Source organism: Eretmochelys imbricata, chromosome 9 (genome assembly GCF_965152235.1).
Source record: "Eretmochelys imbricata isolate rEreImb1 chromosome 9, rEreImb1.hap1, whole genome shotgun sequence".
In the NCBI taxonomy this organism is placed as follows: domain Eukaryota; kingdom Metazoa; phylum Chordata; order Testudines; family Cheloniidae; genus Eretmochelys; species Eretmochelys imbricata.
In genome coordinates, this window is record NC_135580.1 from 63,543,000 (window position 1) to 63,567,312 (window position 24,313).

At 46.5% G+C, this 24,313-nt stretch overlaps 1 protein-coding gene across 1 annotated transcript in view; it reads left to right on the forward strand.

Moving 5' to 3' along the window:
• Positions 1-2,517: 2,517 nt before the first annotated feature.
• The window catches only part of LOC144269962 (gamma-aminobutyric acid receptor subunit alpha-3-like), a 37,770-nt gene continuing 15,974 nt past the window's right edge, over positions 2,518-24,313 (forward strand). The window contains exons 1-3 of the mRNA XM_077826084.1: positions 2,518-2,579; positions 13,042-13,124; positions 22,145-22,288. Of these exons, the coding sequence (XP_077682210.1) occupies positions 2,518-2,579; positions 13,042-13,124; positions 22,145-22,288 (289 nt within the window). The remainder of the gene's footprint in view (positions 2,580-13,041; positions 13,125-22,144; positions 22,289-24,313) is intronic.

A 24,313-nucleotide genomic window follows, 5' to 3' on the forward strand; every position in this document is an offset into this window, starting at 1 on the left:
CTAACTACAGAGGAGTGTTGTCTGCTTCTGTCTGACATGGGGTGGGAGGGACTCCAGACTCACGAGCTATTCAACATGAAAAGCATTGGCTGATAAGGTCCACGCTAATGTCAGATATTAGGTGTTCCAGCTGTCCCTCAGCCTGTTAACTAGAACACAGATGAGAATCGGAAAAGTTTCTGTGCCCTGTAGAATGGACTCTGGAGAGGGGCCCTGAAGAGGAGAAGAACCTGAGCCAGGTTTCTGGCATGGATTTTAGTCACAACCCTGGATGGAGAAGAATGTGACCTATAATTTTTGGCTCACCTGGAATGGTGTGTAGGTGCAGGCACTGGGAGGAGGCGAATCTGAACTGGGGGGTCTGCTCTCACATGGGAAGGGCACTGGGGGGCAGAGGAAAGAGACCCTGACCATGGTTTCTCTTCTTCTGAGGATTAGACTCTTAGTACAGAAGGAGAAAAAGAGGAGCTGAGGTTGTGTTCTCTGTGGTATAGTTTGGGAATTGTTCATCAGAGTGAAGGTCCTGAACTAGATTTCTCTTCTCCCTCTGAGAAGGACTCTTTCTCTCCTGACACGGAAAGGAGCAGAGGGCTTTGTTTCACTGTACTTGTTGCTAAGCCTCTTGTCCCCACGCTGCCAAAGAATCATTCAGGGGGCCTTGGAGAGAGATTGCTGCACTCTCTGTTAAAGATGGTTGCTTACAGGCTCCCAAAGGGACCATGGTTAAAACTACAAACTGCAGGTTAAAATATACGGGGGATTTCAGAGAGGAGAAATCATGGGAACAAATGCCCCTGGCCTGGCACACTCTTGTGCTCCTATTTGTTTAGCTAGGATTGCATGCCTCATACAGCAGGGCAGAATCTGATGCTAGACATTTATTTATACCTTGTGGTCAGCAGCATCTGGATGAAGATGTCATGTGTCAGAATTCTGTTTGATTCAGCATAAGAAAAAAATGAAGGCACAGACCCACAGCTGTAGTAGAGCCGCATCATTCCATTGATTGTAATGGAATAATATCCGTTTTAGAGCTGGACAAATAACAGATTTTTCACTTTGTTGGCAATTTCAAAAAGTCAGAAAAAAAAATCATTTCAGGTTGGACCAAAAATTACAGGTGAAGTGAAAAGCTGAAAAATAATTGTTTTTGTGTGAATGAAATGTTTTGCTTCCACCATTTTAAAATGTTTTTGAACTTTATTTTAAAAATTAAAGGATGAAAAGTCATTTTAAACTGAAAAAAATTGGAAAGTTGCGTTTTGAAATGTCAAAATGAAACATTTTGGGTTTTTTTCAGAACATTTTTCCGTAAATGAAACATTTGGCAAAACCAACATGAATTCATGAAACATTTTGGTGTCACCAAATCTGAATTTTTCAGCAAAGAAAGTGTGTGACAAATTTCACTCAGCTGTAGTCAATTTACTTCAGCTGAAGACCTGAGCCAAGCCTCTAAAGGGCCAAATTCAGTCTTAGTATAACCCACTGGTTTCAAAAAGAGTTACACCCAGATTAATTTGACCCCATGTGTCCTGTCCTAATTCTAATTTTATCCGGGTTTAAACATATCTCCTGCATTTCTGGGTTCCTCGTTCTTGGTAAAGTTCATTTCTGTTCTCCCAGTGAATAAAATCGATTTCTATATTATTAATCCGGTGCTAATTGCGTGCCTGCAGGATCCCCGAGTCCTGACCTTTCATATGTGGGAACCATTACAGACATCACTGAAATGCAGCCATCTCTGGCTTGAAAAGTGGTAGCTGTTTGATGGTGCTTGGCAGCACTGCACAACAATTTAGGACTGAAAGTGGCTTAGAGTATAGTCCTGATGTTTTAAACATGGTTGCATAAAGTTAGGCATCTGAATCCATATTTAAGCACAAATCATTAGGATCTACCTGTGGTGGCAGTTGCATCCTCTGCTTCCTGTTATCTTGAAACTGCTGTGCAATGTCGCTGATACAGAATGGCTGAGGAGTGCCACCCTAGGAGTGGCTGCATTTCATTGTTTGGTGTATGATCCCAATGGCATATGTACAGTATATACGGCACTTTGAGATGAAAGATGTAGATGAATACTACAGGGTATTCATGTAAAGTCATTATACCAGAGGTAGCAATTCCAGCTTGCCTTCGGGTCTTATCAACCCTGGAGAATGCTGCCCTGCTAAATACCTCTTGTTCCCACTCCAGTGATTGAAATGCCACTCCGGTCCACAGTCATGAGTGCAGTGCTCCCAAAGCCCCATTGCACTCAACGAAGGGAACCGTTTTCATTCTCTGGAATTTATGGGGTGGCATGCAATGAAGAACTAGATAAAATCAGGTTTGATGTGCTCTCCTCTCTCCCCCTAGGAATACACCATTGATGTCTTTTTCCGGCAGTCCTGGAGAGACGAGCGGCTTAAATTTGATGGCCCCATGAAGGTCCTCCCCCTTAACAACCTGCTGGCCAGTAAGATCTGGACTCCTGACACCTTCTTTCACAATGGCAAGAAATCAGTGGCCCACAACATGACCACACCCAACAAGCTGCTGCGCCTGGTGGACAATGGCACCCTTCTGTACACCATGAGGTAGGTGTGCCTCTCCAGGGCATGGACAGAACCTGAGCCCATGGTTCTGCGAAAGCCTTAGGCCCTGCGGGGAGGCCCTAGGCTGAGGTGATCCTATGGCATACTATGTCCAAGGCTGTGCAAGCTTCCCACTTTTTAAGGTCCAAAATGAGTTTAATCTCTTGACAGTTGAGCTGCAGATTAATCTGCATAGTGTCAACAAGCCATCATTCCTACAACTGACAAACAATGCTTAACATTTCGTTAGCACGCTTCAAACATTCATTAATCCTCACTGTGGTCCTGGGACGTAGGTCTCTCAGGATCAATATGCTCCTGTTTCCAATGAGGAAACTGAGGCACAAAGGCTAAATGACAGGGTGTCCCTGAGTAAAGAGAAGGTGAAAATACTGGGCTTGATGCTCCACTGCCTCACACCACTGTGGACTCATTTAAACCTGTGAAAAGTGGGTATAAAATGCTGCTGCATCAGGATGGAAGAGGCATTTACACTATACTGCACTCATTTAAACCAGGAGTGATTCCATTGTAGTCAGAGGAGTTACACTGGTTTTAAATGAACGCAAGTGAAAGAAGTATCAATCTCATAGACTTGAAGGTCAGAAGGGATCATATCTGTCTGTCTTAGGTATTTATCTGGCCTCCATTACCATAAGTATCTGAGTGCCTCACTATTTTGAATGCATTTGTTTTCTCTACATGTCTGGGAGGCAGGGCAGTATGATCAGACCCCAAAGATAAATCACCACAAAGACAATACCTAAGAGAATGAGTAATAGGACCCCCACAAAATCATATCTGGGTTTTTCTGCATTACTTGAAGGTTAGCTCGCACCCAGCTTGAGGCGGCACGAGACAACATGGAACACAGAGATGAAGGGAATCTGAACATGCTGATAAGGAGTTATAGATGTGTAGAGCATCTACATGGAAGTGGAATGAGATGCAATAAGAATGAAGCCCAAGGGTCATCAGTGTTACACCAGAGCCCATAGAGTGAAAAATAGTTGGCCTCAAATAGTCTATGGCAAGGTTATAAGAGAAGAGAGCGACAAGCCACCACAATGAATGATCCAACAGATCTGGCCCGAAGCAAGGACCCCACATCCTGAGAGATACTGAATCCTTACACCCCCTGCAGTGGTTCACCATCTCTCAGGATTTACTCCCAAGAGACTGCATGGCACTGGATACCAAAAGCAGCCCATAGCCAAAATCAGGGCTTTTCATTATGTAAAATATCAAATGGCACCAGTAGCTCTGCTGCAATCCAAACTTTCCACACCCAGCTGAGTTAGTCACCACAAAGTCATTCCAACTCTTTATGAACGCAGCGTTACGTGAACATCTGGCTTGGAACTTTGGCTGCAGTGGGTCATGCTGAAGTTGGAGGCCTTGTAAGAGATGGCGCTGGACAGTGTAGTCGAAAAATTTAGAAAGAACAGGGTAACAAAGACAGCAGGTTGGAAATTTTCCAACTGACAATGCCATTTCATCGAAATCGAAATGTCAGTTTTGATGAAATTTCGTTTGTAAAAACAAATCAGAACAAAGCACTCTGATAAGGGTGAAAGAGCAACCTCTGCACTTCTTAGGGGCAGTGTCCCTCCTGGAACAAAATGATTTGATTTTTCATTTCAAAATGACGTATTGTTTCCAATTTGTATAATATAACATGATTAATCACAGTTAAAATTGGATTGAAATGTTTTGATTTTGTCAAAACGAGGCATTGCAATCAACTCCCAGCAAACAAAGAAATGGAATTTTGTTTCCAAGGGCATTTTGAGAATATTTTGGGTTCCATTTCATAATTCACAAAAAGGCCGATATCGCAGAATTTCCTGTGAAATAGCAAATCTGTTTCCCGCACAGCTCTAGTAACAAAGAAATGGCCAGTGCTCTGTGTAGGAAAGTGCCCATTTCAAGCCTACCACCTCGGGGTTTGCCCCCTTTCCAGAAATGCAGCATGGCTTTTTGTCCCATATGTATCTAACATAGCTTCTTCCCCATGGCCCCAAAGGAAATACCTTCTGTGGGCCAGACTGGATTTGTAGGGGTGCTCAGAAGCAGGGCCACTCAGAAGCAGGGCCAGTGTAAGGAGCCTCCCCTCACCTCATGCATCCTGCCTCTTAGGGGTGCAGAGACTGCTCTTTCCATGACCCACAGGAGTGTGCAGCTTTGTCTCTAAAAGGAGCAGTGAGGGGGCAGATCCATGCCCTGATCCCCTCCCCGCCCCTTAGAATTGGCCCTGCCCAGGCACACTAGAGGGGGTGGGGCTGCACAGTCCTGATAGCATGGTGGTAACATGCCCAGACCTATGCAGTGATTGTACCTCTCTGAGCTCCCTTGGAAAGGTGTCGCTCTGCACTCCCTCTACTCAGTGTGTTCAGTTTAGCTCTGTGTGGCACTATGCAACTGGACACACGCGATACTGCCTTCTTCCTAAGCTTTCAGCGGGTCCCTCCTAGTCCAGCCCCCTAGAGGCATCAAATGCTAAAATAAGCAATTAGAGACATTTCCACTGCTATTTGTACTGTTAGGCAACCAAACTTCTCTTCTCCAAGAGTTTGCATTCATCTGTAGCTGCTCTGCAGGAACAGCAATTCTGACACATGCATCCCGCATCCTGTGGCAGTATTCATAGCTCCTGGAGCGAGGCCTCTTCATCACTGAACTGTGCAAACCACCTGCAGCTCAGTGTCCAGAGATATCATAGCATCACAAAGCAACCTCCTCACGCAGCATCTCAAAGTAGACATCAGAACACGGTGTCAGGGCCTCGCACCTGGATTGTTTTATGGGCTTCACAAGTGTCTCCTCCCTCTGTTCCCCTCCTCCTGGCTGCTGAGTTATAGTGATCAGTGTTACTGTTCCCTACTTTCCCAGCTGCTTGGAGGATCAGCAGTAGAGCGGGGGCTTTAGTCCTGTTACGCAGTGCTCCCTCTGCGGTCTTGTCTGAAGCCAGCCGCAGTTTGTAGAAGCACGTCTCAGGTGCACGTAGTTCACAAAAGCGACACTCAGCATCCCACAGTCCAAATGTAGCTCTGGACCCCAGGCTGACTAACAAGTGTATGTGGATCTGCACAGGGTGTGAAAATAGCTCAACCAGAAGCAATGGGCTTGATACAGGAACGTCCCGGTGAAATCTGTGGGCTGTTTTATTCCGGTCAGCCTAGATGATCATAATGATTCCACCTCCTGGCCTTAAAATATATGAAAATGTCACATGCCTAATTCTGTGCACAGAGCATGCAACGCTTTGAGAACCTAGCCCTTAAAGAGCCCTTCTGCTCTGCAAAGCAACTCAAAAAAGGCATTGCAGGGTTTACACACATATTGTTTCTATGATTTCCAAATTATATGTGCTCAGGTAAACAGGGGAAAAGATGTTTTCTTTCATTGCTAGCCCTGCAAACTCAACTGGGTACCTGAAAGGCAAGATGGGCTTTTTTGTTTTCAGGCACCATCTTCAAGCAATAAAGGTTCTGTGGACCAAATTATCTCCTGAGTGAAATATGTGCCGTTCCCTTGTCTTCAAAGGGGCTGCATTTGTACATTGACTCAGAACTAGTAAACTGTTGTGACTACCGTTGGTGGTGGAACAGTGAGGAAGTTACAGAGAAAGCTCAGCGTAGACACAGCCTGAGTTCTGCTCTTGCTAAAGGTGTCACAGATTCCATAGTTGTTATTAACAGAGAGGGACCAAAAGCTGGAACATTAAGCCTGAGATCTGAGTCCCAAGAGCCAAATTTGTCTCTACAATTTAGCTTCCATGTTGGATCCAAAAGCAGAAGAGGCTCATTTCCCTTTCAGTTTCTGTGCAGCCGAACTGTTGCAAGGACCAGTCTTAGATGGCAGAAATCTCATAAGACCAGCTGATCCCCATCTTGGGTTGACATTCTGCCATTTGGGGCTGAAATTCCCTGAAAACAAATCATGAGATTTTCAGTGCTGTCAAATCCAAAGTCTGAATCCTAGAAGTGACTCAGCCTTGAACCCAAACCCCAGACTGGAGCCTAAACCCAACCCAGAGCTGAACCCCACCTGTTCAGTCTACCTGTGATTATTGAGGAATAGCCTGGGGCAGCAAAGTGAGTTTTAGAAAAGGACAAAGCCAAAATGATATAACTGGCATAAACAAAGTCTCTGGTGCTGCGCAGGGTACTATACTGCTTTTGTGCCATATACAGACCAAAGGATTATCACATTTAAGTCCAAGAAATTGGAATGAGCCACTAGCACTACATACGTAACAGCATGAGCGATAATGACACATCAAAGGTTTTGATAATCTCATGGTAACCATGAGAACCGAAGCTGAAGTGGTTTGTAGTACCATCAGCCCTGGAGAGGTGTATTTAGCCTGATACACACTTCTTGCCATTGGATTTAGCTGTTTAAAGGAGCTCAACTGATTGTATGAAGGAAAACGTAATTTCTTCCTGTGTGTCTAATTTTTGTCAGGTTGTTTCTGGTGGGGGTGGAACAGGAGAGAAGAAAACTTAGAGCTTGCAGGGTGATTTCAAGACCACTATAAACAAAAATTGTGTTGCAGGTGGGTGGGACGGAGAAGATTACTGATTAGAGGGTAGAAATGGTAGCATTATGAGATCAGCTAGACCTGGGAGAAATGTTTTGGACCAGTAATTTATTTGCTGAAAACTGCAGGTTTGAATTGATTGAAACTGTTGTGAGTTTGGGTCGGATTCAGTGAATAGTTTCAGCCAAGAAAAAAAAAGACGATTTTTTTTCTTTACGTCAAAACATTTCAGTGCAACCTTTTCGAAACAGAACGTTTCAACTCTTTGTTGTGAAATGAGGTTTTGTTGTGAAGTCTAGTTCATTTTATTTAAAACAAAACAAAACAAAGGATTTTTTAAAAAAATGAAATATCCTGTTTTGAGTGAAATTAAACATATTATTTGAGCCTAAACAAAAAAAAAATTCCGTTTTTCATTGTGGTAAAAAAAAATTGAAAACTGTTCATTTCAGGTTGACCCAAAATGAATGTTTTCCCAGGGTTTTCATTTCTGCCACTGAAATGAAAAATCAGTTATTTGCCCAGGGCCAGGTCAGAGGTACCTCAGCCAATCATCACGTGCTGTTTAGGATTCGTAGTGATAGTTCACAGCTAAACTATCTGAGCCCTGAGATGGCACTGCACCTCTGAGATAGGACTGTCTTCTCTGCTAGCTGTAGTGTTGCAGTAAATATGTATAGCTCTGCAACAAGTCTTTTTGAACAAGTGCTGCAGAGGCTCTGGTAATTGCCTGAGAAATGAGACATATTCCTCTTAGTCTGACATTTTGACATTTCATTAGGCAAAGCATATGGTCCTGCAGAGTCCTTGGGCCAGAAACAGGGCTCAGCAGGAGAGGCCATCTGGGGGGAGAGGGGAAAGGGAGGGATGTCTCCTCTCCTGAGCTGTGATTGATTTCAAAGTCCACCTAAATATTTTAGCTAATTGGTGCACAGAAGGATGAGAGAGCGAGCACACTGTGGTATGAGAGAGCGAGAGATGTGTGTGTGTGAGAAAGATCACTTGTGAAAGCCATGGATTGTGAGTACATGGAGGAGCACAGTGTGTGTGTGTTTAAGGGAGTGCATATGAAAGTGCATGTGTGTGAGAGAAAGTATGTGGAAACACGTACAGTTGCATGTGAGAACGTGTGTGTGAGAACGTGTGAGAGTGCATGTGTGTGTGAGAGAGAGCATATGCCTGCCCCCGTGTGCCCCTGCGTGTGTGAGAGAGCGGTCTAAGGCCTATTCCCCTTTTCCCTCCAGTGAGAAAATGCTACCGTTGGTCACGTTATCTGAGGCACTAACTTTTTGGGTGGTTGAAATAGCTGAAAAGTTTCAGGTGAGATTTTGCCTGAATATTTTAGCCATTTCATTTCCTGTGGTTTTTCGAGACCTCAACATTTAGTTTTCTGTATAATTTCAGGGCCCCCATATTCCCCCAGTTTATGGGATGGGGAAAAGCTGTTGTTTTGAGGGGAGGGGGGTGGGCTCCATTTGGTTTGGTATCAGCTAGTAAAATTCTCTTTGAGCTTGAAATTCCACCCTTTCCATACATTTGCAATTTCACATGAAGTGGCAAGGGCAGCCGTCTCTGCCCATTCTGGCTTGTGCAGGGCTACAGCAATTCCCAGAGGCGTGCAAACATCTGTGATACCCACAGACAGATGCAGACAAGGTCAAGCAGATCGGACGTGTCCAGAGACCTACAATCCTGATTCCACCTACAGATGTGGAACACTTTGTGCTGGATCCTTCATACCCAAGTCAAAAAGACTGATTGCTCTGATCTATGGGCAGCCAGATTGAGGAGTACGAGGCTGAGGGCCAGGTGGATACTGTTATTGCTAATGATAATGTGCAGCGGTGGGAGAGACTGCCTTGGTGCTGCTCTAAAGTACACTAGGACCATCGTGGCAGGGACCCCAAAGTCTGGGGTCTGTAACCAGCATCTTTGTACCCTCTGTGACTCAGCCACTCCCAGGGGACACTGATGGCAGCAGAGCATCTAGCGCAGTATAGTTAATTAAAAAGACAGATTTGGCTTATTAGAAAAGCCCACGAGAGTGTGTCCTTTGGGCAGGATGACTGATGAATCAACTCGCTGGGGTGCTTTTGAAATGATAAGGTCATCAGTGAAGCAAGAAGGATCTGACCGAAGAAGAAGGGTAAAAGAAAGGGTAAAACAGGCCATGGGTGGTAAAATGGGTGGTAAAATGGGCGATTTCCACATGGATAAAAAGAGTGAGGAAGTTGAAGTTCATGCACCAAGGTCCCAACTGTAGTTTTATGCCAATAACATTGAAGGATGTTACAAGAAAAAATCCAGTCGAGCCGGAGAAGAGACATTTACAGCCCAGAAAGATGTATGACTCCCTCAAGGACGGAGTGATAAGACCTATGCAGACTTGACAGAAGAGCTAACAAAATGAATGCTAAGTTCCCCAAACAAATTTGTAGCTGAGAGAGAGACGCTTCACTTAAGAAAGCAAAGAGAAGTAGCAAGTGTACCTGATTTTCTGAGTGTTCATCCCAATCATTTTGGGAGCCTGTCTGCCTTTGTGTTTGGGATCAGAAATCGAGAATGAAGGCATAGGAATTGAAGCTGGAATGAGCAGAGCATGCAGTGTTGGTATGTGAACCCAACGAAGGAAATGGACGGCTAATGTCAGACCTGATGCGAAGCCCATGGCAGTATTTCCATTGATATCAGTGAGTTTGGGATCAAGCACTGAAAGGTTCCTCTGCCTGCATGCCCTGTTGTCCAGTCCGCACATGTGGAGGAGTGAAGAGGACATCAGCAAATGGGAGGCAGCGTGTGTGGTTTTGTTGCTTTGGGATGTTACTTCAAACCACTCAATGTTTCTGTACCAGGCCAAAAAGCAGGAGCCTGGCCAGCAGATCACACTCGCTCAGGAGTATGAAGCACCTCACCAGCTGTGGTCTGGATTGGGAGACCCTCGCTCCCAAAGGGGAGCCGTTACATGACTAGTCCCATTGACTTCCATTTAACTTATCCCGACTGGGAATACAGGGTTCAGGCTGGTGCACAGTAAATATGCAGGACCTGTCCCTGATGAGAGAACTGGTGTTTTATAGCCCTGCTCACATCTGTGTGTCGGGCACAAAAACAAGTCTCCCACGCTCCATATAAAATGAATATCAACAATGTAAATAGGATCTTGGAAACAGGCAGAAGTGCCACAGTATCTGTAGCTGCTAAAGAAACATACAAGTGAAAACATGTTCTGTTACGCAAAGAGAAAGGGGCGTAGTACTGGAACACAGGGGTGGAGATGAGAGAGACTTTGGGAAGCTAGCAGGCCAATGTCGGGTACCAGCGGTCCTGTTTGCCTTTCCCATTAACTGTCACAGAAGGAAATTACTCTTCGCTATACTTCAGTCATTTGCATAACAAGTTAAAGGCCCATATTTTCTCCCGCACTGAGATCTACCCTGCCCAGGAGAGTGGGTTCTCTGCACCAGTCCTGGCCCAGCTGGCAGCAGTCCTACAGGGATTGTATGCCCAATGTACCCTGGCCTCTAGCCATAGCCCTTCCCTGCCACTCTGTGTTCTTGCCCCTTCCTCTACATCATGGGGGATGGGAGGTGGAGCAGGAACTGGGAATGGCAGCTCTGCATGGCCTGTTAGGTCCTGTGGATATAATTAAAAGGAAAATATAAATCTGCATTTCATTCAGACATGGGACTGCGAAAGGCATAAAAGCAAAAAGGCATGTTGTTAAAAGTGCCAGGCTTACATTTCTCTTGCCTCTTGGGCCTTGCAAGAACCTATAGAAAGGCAAACAGAAGAATTGCAGAAGTAGGGACCTGTAGAGTTTAGAGAATGCGTTGTTCTTATAGTGTGTGTTTCTCGATGATGGGAGTGTGAGGACTTGTGGGAACTATAAAGTCACCAGGCCCCTCTAACTGGAAGTGATATCCAGTTCCAACACTACAAGATTTATTTGCCAACCCAGCAGGACAAACATGACAACACGTTGCATCAGAGCAATTTTATAGCAAAATGTGTTCAGTGAACGGCCAGCTGACAATAAGCATTTCTGCAAGAGCTCTCCGCTTTTATATTCCGTTGAACAGAACGCAAGAGTGCTATCTGTAGCAGCTCCATCTACTGACTCACAATAATGTTGCACAAACACACACGCCATGCAACCTCAGTGTAGGGTGGCCAGATGGCAAGGGTGAAAAATCAGGGTGGGGGTGATTGGTGCCTATATAAGACAAAGCCTGAATTTTGGGATTGTCCCTATAAAATTGGGACATCTGGTCAGCCTAGCTCAGTGATTTCAGTGGGGATGCCGAGGGAATGTCATACCAGAACTTGATCAGTTGTGTCCACCTTAGTAGATCCAGATACCTGGATCCAGTGGTTCCCAAGCGCATTGTTTCTGGTTTGCTTTACAGCAATGACCTCCTTGAGAAAAGTGTATTTTTGCCCTCCAAAAAATTTCAACATCTTTTTTTTTTTTAATTTTCATCGGAAATTTTCTTTGAATTTTTTGGGGTTTTGTCAAAAACTCCCAAACTAATTTTTTCGCCTTTTGGTATCTGAAAGACAAAAACGTTTCAGGGTTCTTTGTTTTTTTTTGTTTGTTTTTGTTTTTGTTTTGTTTTGTTTTGTTTTACAAAAACCTGAACCTTTTCAATGAACAAGTACATTTTGTTTTGGTGAAAAATTCCAGTTTGTTGAAAGCCATTCTTCATCAAAAAATATTACAATGGAAAATTTTCAGCTAGTCTTTGTGATCTAGGTTCTTGTTAAGACAACTTCAGCCTTGGTCTAGCTCTATTATCTGTAGTGTCCATCAGCCACTCCTTCTAGCGAAGCAATAGGAACCTTTCATGACCATCTGAATTCTCAACAGAATTATTTGGTGTCTGTTTTGGCTCCCTTCTGTGTATATTAAACAGCTGCAGACTTTCACTGACAGTTTCAATAGTTCATCAATGAGCATAAGCTTCTAGACTGAATGAAAACACTTTCTTGAATCCTTTTATTATCAGTCCCCTCTATGTGTGCCCCGAGGACGTCAGTGTCACTGGTGCTGTTATAATGGTTGCTGTGCCGCACCCTTGAATCAGCTGCTTGTTAATGTCGAGGTGATGTGATGATAGGACCACATTATGTCCTGCTGCTCCATGGATTCACGAGGATGTGTGTGTGTTGGGGGGTGCGCTCGAGGAGTCCCTGACACACAATCCCCTCCTCTGCACAGCAGCAAGACACAATCACAGTCCCTGCCCTTCCTAAAGGGCAGGGTCTGTATCTTTGCACCCTCTAAGGGGGCCATAAGGGAGTAGGAAGAAGTGGAACTGCGGCCTAAAGATACCCCTAGTTCATCAGCCAGTCCGTCTGGCCAGCATGCTTAGGGGCGTACGTTGAACCCTGCTGTAGTAGAAGGCAGATTGCCCTGGGTTCCAGGGAGCTCAGGAAGATAATGAAGAGCTGTGCCCCGTTCTTCCCAGGTTTTTAACTCTCTGAAGTGCTTTGATGCTTTGTCTAACCCTAGTAACCATATAGCATGTGGAGACTATGAATGTATAATCCATCAGCTTTGCAATAAGATCCACGATGCAACCCCTAGCATTGCTAGAACTAGGTGTTAATGATCTCTCTGCACATAATGCACAGGCAAACAAATGTACAGGATTTTGATAGATTTTTTAGATGGCAATTAGTGGATAAAGGTGAACTCGGTCGGTCGGACTAAGTTTGCAAAATGGGGAAGGTGTCAAGAATTGAATGCAACCTGTTCTCTCCATACCCGAGGCCCTGCTGCCAAGAGATCTGGTAGGAGTCAGCATTTTGAAACTATGTAGACTTTGGTGGATATGGGACAAGATGCTGCAGCAGCAGCTCCATGCTGAATCCTTAGCAGATGTGCGTTTACAATGACGGCCTATGTTTGTCTTGTAGGTTAACCATTCACGCTGAGTGCCCCATGCACCTGGAGGATTTCCCAATGGATGTGCATGCCTGCCCGCTGAAATTTGGGAGCTGTAAGTGCCTAGTTCAACCTTCTTAAATGGGGGGAGGGCACACAATCTAGTTTTGTGTGCCCATATGCTGGTAGCTTATTTATTTAATGGAACTCTTCTGTCAGGTATTTTAGATAGCATTATTATTAATCATACAGTGCCCACACATTTGCTAGGTGCTCCATATAATAAAATCAAACTGTGCTGTGCGTACAGTTCCCACTGTGGTCCATAGGAGCTGTGTGTGTGCACCTGCCGGTAATTTGCACTCCAGGGATGGGTAAGTGACCCTGGGTCTCGCTGTAAGGTTACCAAGCTAGTACGGGGACAAACAGCTTCACTCACCTCTCTCTGGCTTGGGTAAGCAGTGTTCCCCCCACAGCTCTCTGTCCCACAAAGCTGGAGCTGGTGGCATTGCTCTGATGAAACCTTTGTCCATAGGATTTATTGAACTATTGAACTCCCAAACTGTCAGACTCGCAGCTCTTGGGCAGGGTCCCCAACTCCAGAGTACCCACCAGCTAGGCTGTCCTGGAGCTGGGGCTCTGTTCCCTCATGCGGAGAATTTTGAAATTGGTGGTTTTCATTCCCAATCAGAACAAAACCAAATTCTGAAATATCTAAATCCTCCATGAAACAGAATCACCTTCCTCGGCTCAGCTCTACACAGAGCCACCACTCCTTGGCTAGTGAGCAGAGAGCTGCCCGTCTGGTTCAATCTACTTTAACCCTTTAGGGTTACCTATTCCCAGCTAAACAAAACAGTTTGAGCCCCCTCCCCGACAGCTTGTGCTCTAAGACAATCAAATAAAGCACCCAGCTTACTAAAGCCTGCCTCCCCCCTCAGTAAATGTCCAATCAATGAACCCGTGGCAGCCTGTAATAAAGCTCAAGGGCAAAGTCTATCTGGATATATCTAATCAACTACCAGAAGGGAATGTGGTTATCAGCATGATTGGAAGCTTCTGCTCTCTCTGACTCATAACACAAGAAACCAGGGGACAGCCACTGAAATGGAAAGGCCAAATATAAAACTGATAGGAAAGAAACACTTTTTCACACAATGTGTATTTAGACTGTGGAACTCACTGCCACAGGAAGCTGCTGAGTCCAAGGACTGGGCAAGATGCAAAGAAGGATTGGACATATATATATGGATATCAGGAATATCCAGAGTTTTAACAGGTCAAGATGACAAAGAGGGTATTGGAAGGGACATAAAACCTCATACTTCAGGATTTAGACCAATCTCTAATTATTGGGGATTATGATGAGATGGGGGATGGGCAGATTACCCACCTCTGCCCAACTGAAGGGTTTCTTGAACCTTCATCTGAAGCATCTGGCTCTGGCCACTGTCAGAGGAGTTATACTGGACGAGATGGATGGTGGGTGTGATCAGCTATGGCAACTCCTGTGTAATAATGGTGCTATCAAATACAGCTTTAGGTGACAGCACAACACGCTCGCAGGAGAGCCTTTGATTAATGAGGTCCTGCAGCCTGGGTCTAATCAGATAGGAAAAGTGTGTGCAGCTGACTCAACACGTCACGTCCAGGAAACACTGCCGTGGAGGCACGTGATGGGATGGGTGCCCTGTGGCTGCCTTCGGATCAGGAAGGAGTTGCCACTTTAGTTTGTATCATTGTCCCCTTGACTGTCCACCTATCTTCTTCAGCCCACCAGGGTGTACTTGGCAAAGTTGTTGGCCTGCATTTGACGTGCCTTGAACCTGGGGCAGGTAATTGTACCCTAAGTTTGTCCTTATGCTGACAGTAAGTCCAGTCCTATCTGTGCCCACTCTCTCCACTTCACACTCTGACTGCTAGCAGTTGGTTCCATCAGAGGCTGCCTGCTGAGACAGTGGGTGCAGGGCTGCATTTGTTGTTGGGAACAAGATAGGCAAGCACTGGCTGGCCATGCCCTTTCCCTCACATGCTTGTTTCACCTCATGTGCTGAATCCCCTGCTTCTCCTTGACATCAGTGAGCTCACATTCTCGCGGGAAGCCAAGTTTCCTGGGGGCAGAGGAGGGAGGAACGTCCTGGTAATGTGAGGGAGCTGTCAGTCTAGCAGGGAGAGGGACAATTAGTCTGATTCTCTAGTGGAGTACATAGCCATTTGCTGGCTGGTGTCCTCTCTGGGCCCTCCACTACCACTGGATTTGATGAGGCTTTCATTTCAGTTCATTGACCTCACTTCTTCTTTCGTGTGGCATTTGTAAAGCAGCAGGCTGGGATTGTAACTGAATCTTGAGATTTGAAAGCCATTCTAATGCGTCTGGGGTAGCAAGGTGGATCCCCTGTGTACCACCAGTGTAAGCATGAATCGGACAGTTGTCCATCATGTGTCACATGATTGTACCGCACCCCAGTCACAGTTTGGTGATTCTTTGACTTTCCATTTGTGGAGGAGATATCCACACCTTCCGTGCACTGCTCCAATATCATTGACGACAGGGAAGGCAGAATCCCAGGACTTCTTTCTTTGGCTCTTCATTAAGGTATTTTGGGGGCTGCACCACAAGTGGCCCATGATTCAAGCCAGCAAGTGCTGACATCCTTTCTGTTGGCCTGTAGTGTTGATGCGTGGGTCCAGAAAGATTTCCTGGATTTGAGTCCGGAGAGTGGCAGGGAATTGAGGTCTTTGTGTATTGGCAGATCTGGAGCAGCCAGGATCTTGTGGTACTCCCAGACCACAGCAGCGTTTCACCCCACTAGATGCTTGAAAATGTATGTTTCCCCTTCTGTTATTTCCCCTCTCTTGGTCTGATCTGCCAGGCATGGTCTCAGGATCCACTCAGCCCCTTGCAGGGTCAGGCACTATGGTTCTAATACAGAAGTAGTCAACCTGACCTTCTCTCTCCTGGGTGGAAACATCAGCATTGTTAGTAATGCCAGGGCTGGGAACAGTCGTTTGTTCTTAGCCAGCTGCTTGTAAAGTTATTTGGGAAAAAGTTCATTCTTATAATTGCATACACAAAGTCTTTGTTTTGGAGACAGGCAATGGTGTTATTTACCTATTTTCTTAAGCAGTTATAATGCAATGTCAGTGGCTGCTGATAGGAGGCGCCATAACGCTCTTTGGTAAGACGTTTGGGGTTGGACACTCCAGGAGAAAAGAGACTCAGGAAGAGCAGCTTGCTCTGGGGCAAGGGTATCTAACCCTGCATCTGCTCCTACGCTAGCAAAGCCTGGAATCCACTCTCCATCTCAGATCCCATAGCATTCCTGGAGGGAGAGGGCGGAGGAAGCAGACTCTTGCACACGTTTTTGTCAGGCCCCCGCAGTGGCAGAGTGCCATTTTTGTTTTTTTTTATTATTATTTCAGCATCTGAACGATGGGAGTGTTGAAACAAGAAGCTGAGTGTTTGTAAAACTGGCCATGATTATGATCAATATCCATATGGCACCCATCAGCACAGTGTCTGAGCACATGGCTCATATGTTCAATAGAACGGCATCAAAATCCCATCAATACCCACATGAGGAGTGCAGCCTCAGCAAATCCCCCCACAGACCAGGAAGCTGGTCACCCCAGAATTGTAAGGAGCTTAGGCTTGGTCAGATCTGAGGCTTAAAGGGCTTCTTCAGTGTCCCTTTAACTCACCAGAGATATTCTTTAAAGACTCAGCAGAACTCAGTTCAGGTTTCTGAGGATCCTGGCAAGCTGGATCGATCATTGCTGACCTCCTGTCCCCATGCCGCTTCTTAGCGGTGGCAGCCTTCCCAATGGCTGCAGGGCAGCGCACTCCCTTGAAAGCAGGGAGCCAAGCTTTGCACAGCAGCTTTCACTTTCCACCAACCAACCAACCCCTGTGTTCACATTGTTCCAGGGACTAGAAGTGAAATGAGTTTGAAGGTCTCTCCGTGCTCCCTAGGAGATGTATGTGTACATTGTCATGCCACCCTGCAGTGACTCGAGAGCATGAGTGCCAAGCTCAGGGCAGACTGTTAGGAACCAGGGCACAAACCTCAAACTGGTTGTGAGTTCTACAGCTCTCAGCTGCCACGGGAGGTGGGGGGGACCCTGAAGCTGTCAGCTGCAGTGGTGGCAGGTGCCAGAGTCCCCCCATCCCTCCCACAGCAGGGCTCGAACTCTTATCCGCCCATCAGCCCCATTTTGTCACAGTTATTTTTAGTAAATGTCAGGGATGGGTCATGGGCTTCCGTGAATTTTTGTTTATTGCCTGTGACCTGTCCCTGACTTTTACTAAAAATAACCGTGACAAAATCTTAACCTGCCTCATAGCCAATCCTATAATAAACTGTATAAAGATTTGTTGTATGCAGTGTTGTTGTAGAAACAAGGTGGGTGAGGTGATATCTTTTATTGGACCAACTTCTGTTGGGGAGAGCGACAAGCTTTCAAGTTTACTCAAAGCTCTTCTTCAAGTCTGAGAAACTTACTTACAGGACACTTTACTACAGGAGCAAACTATGGCCCACGGACTGCTTCTGGCCCATCATATATTTTTATCCAGTGTTTGAGCTCCCGCCAGGGAGCGGGGTTGGGAACTTGCCCTGCTCCACCCACCCGGCGCTCCCCAGCCCCCGACTCACAATTCCCTTGATGAGCACCAACTTCCAGCGTGCAGAGCCACCCTGCGCAGGTGCGACTTCACTGCACTGTTTCCAGGATTGGAAGCCCGCCCCGACATGGCAGCCTCCCGCACACGGCAGCGTGCCCAATCCCCTCCCAGTCTCTTACAGCCCCACCCTTGAGAGCCTCAAAACCAGCCAGGGGCCGCACACATCCCAGCTACGGTGCCTCCGCCCGTGGCAAGTGCCTGGTGCAGCTGTCTTAGCGTCACTGCTGGCAGGGCCCCTAGGAGTCCCCGGTAACACCCCTGTAGAGCTCCCCCCACCACCATGCAACACTCCATGAGTCCCCCCTCCCTCCACCTCGGTAACATCCCTTATAGAGCCCCGCCCACCGCTACACCCCATAGAGTCTCCCTCCCCCACCAGGCATTCATGGCCTGCCATACTATTTCCATACCCAGGTACAGCCCTCAGGCCAAAAAGTTTGCCTACCCCTGCTCTACTACACTTTGAGTATGTTTCCCAGACCTAAAGAAGAGCTCTGTGTAAGCTCGAAAGCTTATCACTCTCCCCAACAGAAGTTTGTCCAATGAAAGGTATTACCTCACCCACCTTGTCTCTCAATAGATGAAGATTTATTAAATAGGAAAAGGAAACAAGAGAGTTATTTACAAGGTTAAAGCAGGTAAATATATAAACACAAATGAGTTGCAATCTTAAATTTCAAAATGTAATAGACGCTTCTATAATAAGCAAGCTCTTTGTGACCTTCAGGGCTAACCCAGGCTAAACGTTAGGGATCTCTAGCTTATGCCTAGTAAACCTTGTCCCCAAGAGTTCAAGTTGCAGTGGGGGAGGTTTAGGTTGGATATTAGGAAAAACTTTTTCACTAGGAGGGTGGTGAAACACTGGAATGTGTTGCCTAGGGAGGTGGTGGAATCTCCTTCCTTAGAAGTTTTTAAGGTCAGGCTTGACAAAGCCCTGGCTGGGATGATTTAATTGGGGATGGGTCCTGCTTTTGAGCAGGGGGTTGGACTAGATGACCTCCTGAGGTCCCTTCCAACCCTGATATTCTATGATTCTATGATAGCAGAGAGATCCTGTTCCTTCTTGTTAGAGGTTTTTATCCCTCTCCTCATTTGTGCTCTTAGTGACAAATGCAGTTGACAGCAGGAATCCACTTGCATGACTCATCTTTAAGGGGAGGGTGGGGAGGGCAAAACAAACATCTTTGGTCCTCTTTAATGTTCCACAATAGTCTGTCTGGACCACAGACCTTCCCTGTTGAGCAGGACTTAACACCTTCTGTTGGAGACCAGCACTTCACACTGGTTAATGTCTCTCTCCTGCCTGATGATTTACACAGTCAGAGAGGCTTACAACACAACCACTCAAATATTGCCTTATAATATGGGGATACATATGTTATAGATGAGATTAATGCATGCAGCAACTTACAAGCATTCAATAAAATCTAAACACAAAACACATTCTTATAACTCTAACACCTATTTTAACAACATTAGCACACAGGTGAGCCAAGCTGATTTCAGCCATGTATTTGTCAGTGATCCATTGAGACCTGGCATGAGCTGGCACCTGGTCTGCCAGCATCACACACACCAGGAAACTACCATGCAGTCTGGCTCAAAGTAGGACATCTATGCGGGGACGCCTAAGACTAGGGCAGCAGAGGATGCCGCAGGAGTTGTGCCACTTACGATCCTGATTTGGACTGGGCTGCCCCACATTGTGCAAACAAGACATTAAACAGACCAGAAATATCTTCAGGGCTTTAAACGGACCCAAAATATCAGTGCCACTGCTACATGACACAAGGAATGCCTTCGTCCCAGAGGACAACTGTTATAGAGTTGACAACTTCATTTGCGTGCAGGATAACACGGGAGGCGTGGGGGTGGGTGTCTAGCATTGAAATAACAGAAGGACTTTCTAGTCTAACGTTAAGGTGCATTGACTGTGGGGACCCAGGACTGGAATAAAAGGGGGTGTTACAGACCAGGATGCCAGTGCACTGGCAGAGGTGGGAGAAGGGCAGGCTTAGAAAAGTAGAGCACTGCCAGTCAGGTTGAAGATGCATTAGCCGAGCTGCACTGGAAGTGCTTACACAGCACCGTTGTGCACCGAGAAACGTCGCCCATTCATCAAAATCACCTTTTATTCCTTAATGCTTAACAGGTTTGCAAAAAGCGAAAATGCAATCATGACCTTTTCTTTTTTAATTAGACAAATCAGTGAAGTTTCAACCCACAATGTCCCACAAAGCTTCACAGGCTGGAATTTGACCCATCGTCAGTCCTGCAGAAAAATATCCTGGTCTCACTTTGGGTCTTGTAGGGGAAACCTAGGGAAAGGGGAAGAGTTAAAAATCTCTTGTCGGTGTCCTTTCCCAGCATCTGTTTAGCAGGCTTCTGCAGTAGACGTGATCACTGCAGGGAGCTGCAGTCAGGGGTAGATTAAAGCAGGAATCTTGCCATCTGGCCCTTATGGTACAGCTAATGGCCTCTGGGAAGGTCCTCGGTTCTGAACACCCATGTCAGGGAACTTGCATCACAGACTGTGCCATGGAGCTGTCTGGAGGTATGTGCCTCATTGTCTGCAACCTCCCACCCTCACCCCTACTCTACTTCCAGGAGAACTCAGGCCCTTTAGCTGTTGGGGTTTTTGAGGGGACAGGGATTTGAGATAGACTTGAGCTGCAAGTTCTTACTCTAGTGGGGGGAGAGGAGCAGGTGGCAGTGAAGCACATAGGACTCCACTTCTCTTTAACCTCCAGTGAAATAGCTAGCAGCTCTCCTGCTGAGCCAGAGGTACTTGCTGGCTTACTGGAGGGGGAAAGGAGGTGGGAGGTTAAAAGAGAGCGGCGTTACCAGCATATTGCACGTCTCATGATATTTGGTGTTATTCTTCAAGTGCCAGTTCCTGGAGTCCTGTGATTTTGCAAAAACTTCAGCTATAATTTTTTTACAATAGGACCATTTCTAGTCTACCTAATTGCAGTGAAAATCTTGAAAATGTGACTCTCTAAATACTCCCGCCCCAGAGGGCAAATGCAAAGAATCCAAAATGTATTGTTTTGTGTATAATCTCATGATTTTTAAGACAATTTGTGGTTCTTTGGAGCCTGACTCATGATTTTTGAATGCTGCGGGCTTGGTAATAGTGAGAAAGCAAGATGTGAGTATGTATAAGTGTGAGTGGGGGTGTTTGTGCATACAAGTATAAGGGGGGAGTGCAGGTGGGTGGGGATGGTGTGAACGTGAGTATGTTTGTGAATGGGGTGGGAGGGTTGAAGGTGTGTGTGAGCACATGGGGAGGCTGGCGGAGGGAAGGGGTGCATGGAGACAGTAACCAGGCAGGTAGCTGGAGCACCGCTTTGTTCTGAGCACAGTGCCGCCTCTCTCAGTAATTTAGCCGTCTCCTGCTGGCTGCCTCTTCTGCAACTTGCAGGCAGCCACTTCCAGTTTCCAGCCACTGCAGCTGACTCCTAGGGAGGATGACTGGCAAGCTGGTGGGGGAGCCTGTGATCATGCAGATGAAGAGAATAGGGGGGCAGAATGGGGGAAGGAAAACTTTCTCCAGAGCCAATTTTTCACATAAACTGGAGGGGCTTAATGGCAGCTGTCAAGAGCTGCAGGCTGGTGAGTGTGAGGCGATCTCTGCCTTTTTCTTCTCACCCTGGTAAGAAACGGCCTAACATTCAGCAGAAAGTGTACACACCCCTCCAGTGGCTGGAGCCCGGCACCCTTCAGATCCCCAGCTTATTAGACTAATTATCCCTGGCCAACGTGCTAGTGACTGTGGGTTAGAGAGGGCCCCGATGGAGCAGTGGCATGGAGGCTGAGCGCTGCAGAGGACAGAGTAGAGCTCAGTTGATTGCTCAGCTGCCTGCCTGGGGAGGGAAGGTGGAGGACTGAGGAGAGGGAGGAAGCTCAGAAGCTCTTTGAGGAAAAAGTCCATGCTATTTGTATGGCATGGGCCCAATTTAATGAAGGGGGCAGATTTTCAAAAGCATGGAGGGAGTTAGGAGCAAAGGAGCTTCTGTGTGCAAAATAGCTGTGATTAGCACCCTTTGGTTTGGGAAACCCTTGCTCTGCCAGATCCAGATTCTGTTTCTGATGCAGCCCAACCGATATCTGAGGTAGATGCTAGAGCAAAGAGAAGCAGCTAGCGCTCTATGTTCCAATGTGTTCAGAAATGACAAGTCACTGCCAGGTAGGCCAGAACGTTAAAGGGGAGTGTGCTGCCGCTTAAGGTGTCCTTCGACCCCTCCCTAAACTCTAAACATCCGGCAGGCAGCCCTGACTTTGGTTATATGATTAACTGTTTCTAAAGTCATCTTGGTGGTTAGACATAACTGGCCATATTAGTCGTTGTGGCTTCTCTGAAGATGCACCGGGACTGAATGTGGCCCCAAATCTTTGGTATATTTTAGGCTGGTCAGAAGCATGACCTCCTCCTTCTTCCTCCTCTGCAGATGCCTATACGAAGACGGAGGTGATCTACACCTGGACGCTGGGGAAGGATAAATCAGTGGAAGTGGCCAAAGGTGGATCTCGCCTGAATCAGTATGACCTCCTGGGCCATGTGGTCGGAACAGAGATGGTCCGATCCAGTACAGGTACTGAAGTGAGGTGGGGCTGGAAGTGGACATAAAAGCTGTGTGCACTGGCAGGTGGGGTATTTCCATGTGATTTGAATGTATATTGTTGTCATGGTTGGGTCCAATATGTCTGCAAAGTAAATGGGAGCCATGGGAGGTATCTCAATCAAAGGCCAGAACTTCTAGTGATACCCAGTGACACTTGCAGGCAGTGGATCATATCCAAGGATAGCATGACCAGCATCACAGTAGCCTTAGATCCAAGCTGGGGTGATGGGAGATTCTAGTAGTCCATGCTATGCATGGGCATCACAACACTCCTTAACACCACGCTGTGTTGTTTTGGACGGAGTAGAGGGAGGTTTTGAAGGGTAAGGAGCATGGCACCCCCTAAGAACAAGCTGTTCTGATGGGAGAGGGAACTTTCCTAGGTTATGATGGACGGAATCTCCAGCTGCACAGGGTCATCTGATGTGATATTCAGCTGTTCAAGTGGACACAGCATGTCCGTGCTATGAAGGAGAGCTCCATAACACAATGCTGGTGCTCAGGTACCATGGTGCCGAGTGCCATAAAAATGCCTAGCTAGGAAAACTGGAGAATAGAATATATCCAGGTTTTTCAGGACCCTACCCCAGCATTGCAGAGCTTATCTCCCTATGCTGGGGTGTTTATAGATGGAGCATATCCATGCTATGAGGTACCATAGCATCTGCGGCAGCAGAGCCACCTTCTCATATTCTGTTGGGCGATGGAACAAGAGAGGAAGTGTCAGGGAGGTTTTCGTAGGCACAAATGGCAGTTAGGCACCCAACTGGCAGACAGGTGTCTTTCTGCCCACTCCCATTGCAAACCAATGGGATTCAGACAGCTAACAGCCACGTGTGCCTTTGGAACTCTCCTGCTTGCCCAGCTGCTTCTCATCACCTGGGGGTGCAGCTGAATTGGCTGAAATTTCAGCCTCCCAGAAGAATGTCACGGGTGAAGAGAGGCCATCATGCCAATGTTGCTCACTCTGATTTTCACTGAATTTTCTTGGGCAAATATTACGTCAGTTGTAGAAGAGTGTCCCAAACAAATGTTTTCTGTTTAATGACCAATGTTAATCATCTCTCTCTCTCCCCATCTGCCGCTCCTCCCTTTCCCCTGTGAATTCAGGTCCAGAGAGCTGCAGTTACCCCATGTGTGTCTCTTCTAACTTTCTCCTTCTGTGTGTGTGCGCCAGTTGTTCTAGGATATTTCCTCTCTGTTGCACTTGATGTTAATTGTATCCGTCTTTAACAGCTCAAATCGCCTCCCTTGAGGACATGTGGGGAGTCCAGAGAACTAAATGTCATAATATTCCATCTAGTTCTGCCTTCAAGTTGTAGTAAAAATAATAACAAAGTAATAGGCTGAAATGATATGAAATCTGCAAAAGACACCAATGCATAATGGCTTAACAGAGCTAGAGTCGGAAAAAAAAGGACACCGTATTCCAGCAGTGATGAAGCCAAACTGAAGGCTTCCACCGTTACCCTGAGCACTGGGGCAAAGGGAGGGGAAGGAAAATAGAGATGGCAAATAGACATAATTCACTGGCTCACACCCCAGGCCTTGAACAACCAGCATCCTGTCCCGACCTTCCAGATGAATGATACAGGGAGGAGTTGGGTATTGACAGATCATAACATCTTTTGTCAAAACATAGAGAGTACCAGACTCCTACTGTGACAAGGTAAAGATGATGCAGTCTGTAAAGGGTTATGGGGGCCTTCCTGTCACATGGCTGCATGGGAAGGGGGGGGAGTATAAAAGGGAGTAGAAGCTGGTTCAGAAGAGAAGCAGGTGGGAGGGAGGGAGGAAGGAAGGAAGGGAGGGGTGCGTCTTCTCCCCTCCCGGCTGAGTGAAGCAGGGAAAGCCACTGGAGATTGTTGCTCAATGGTTTTCAGTTGGTTTGCTTTCATTTTGTTAAGTCCTGAGGAAAGGGGCTCTAATGCTTGGAGCTTCATATCACTTCTCTGGCTGGTGACAGTTCTCACCAACGTCCACCTACCCACATGC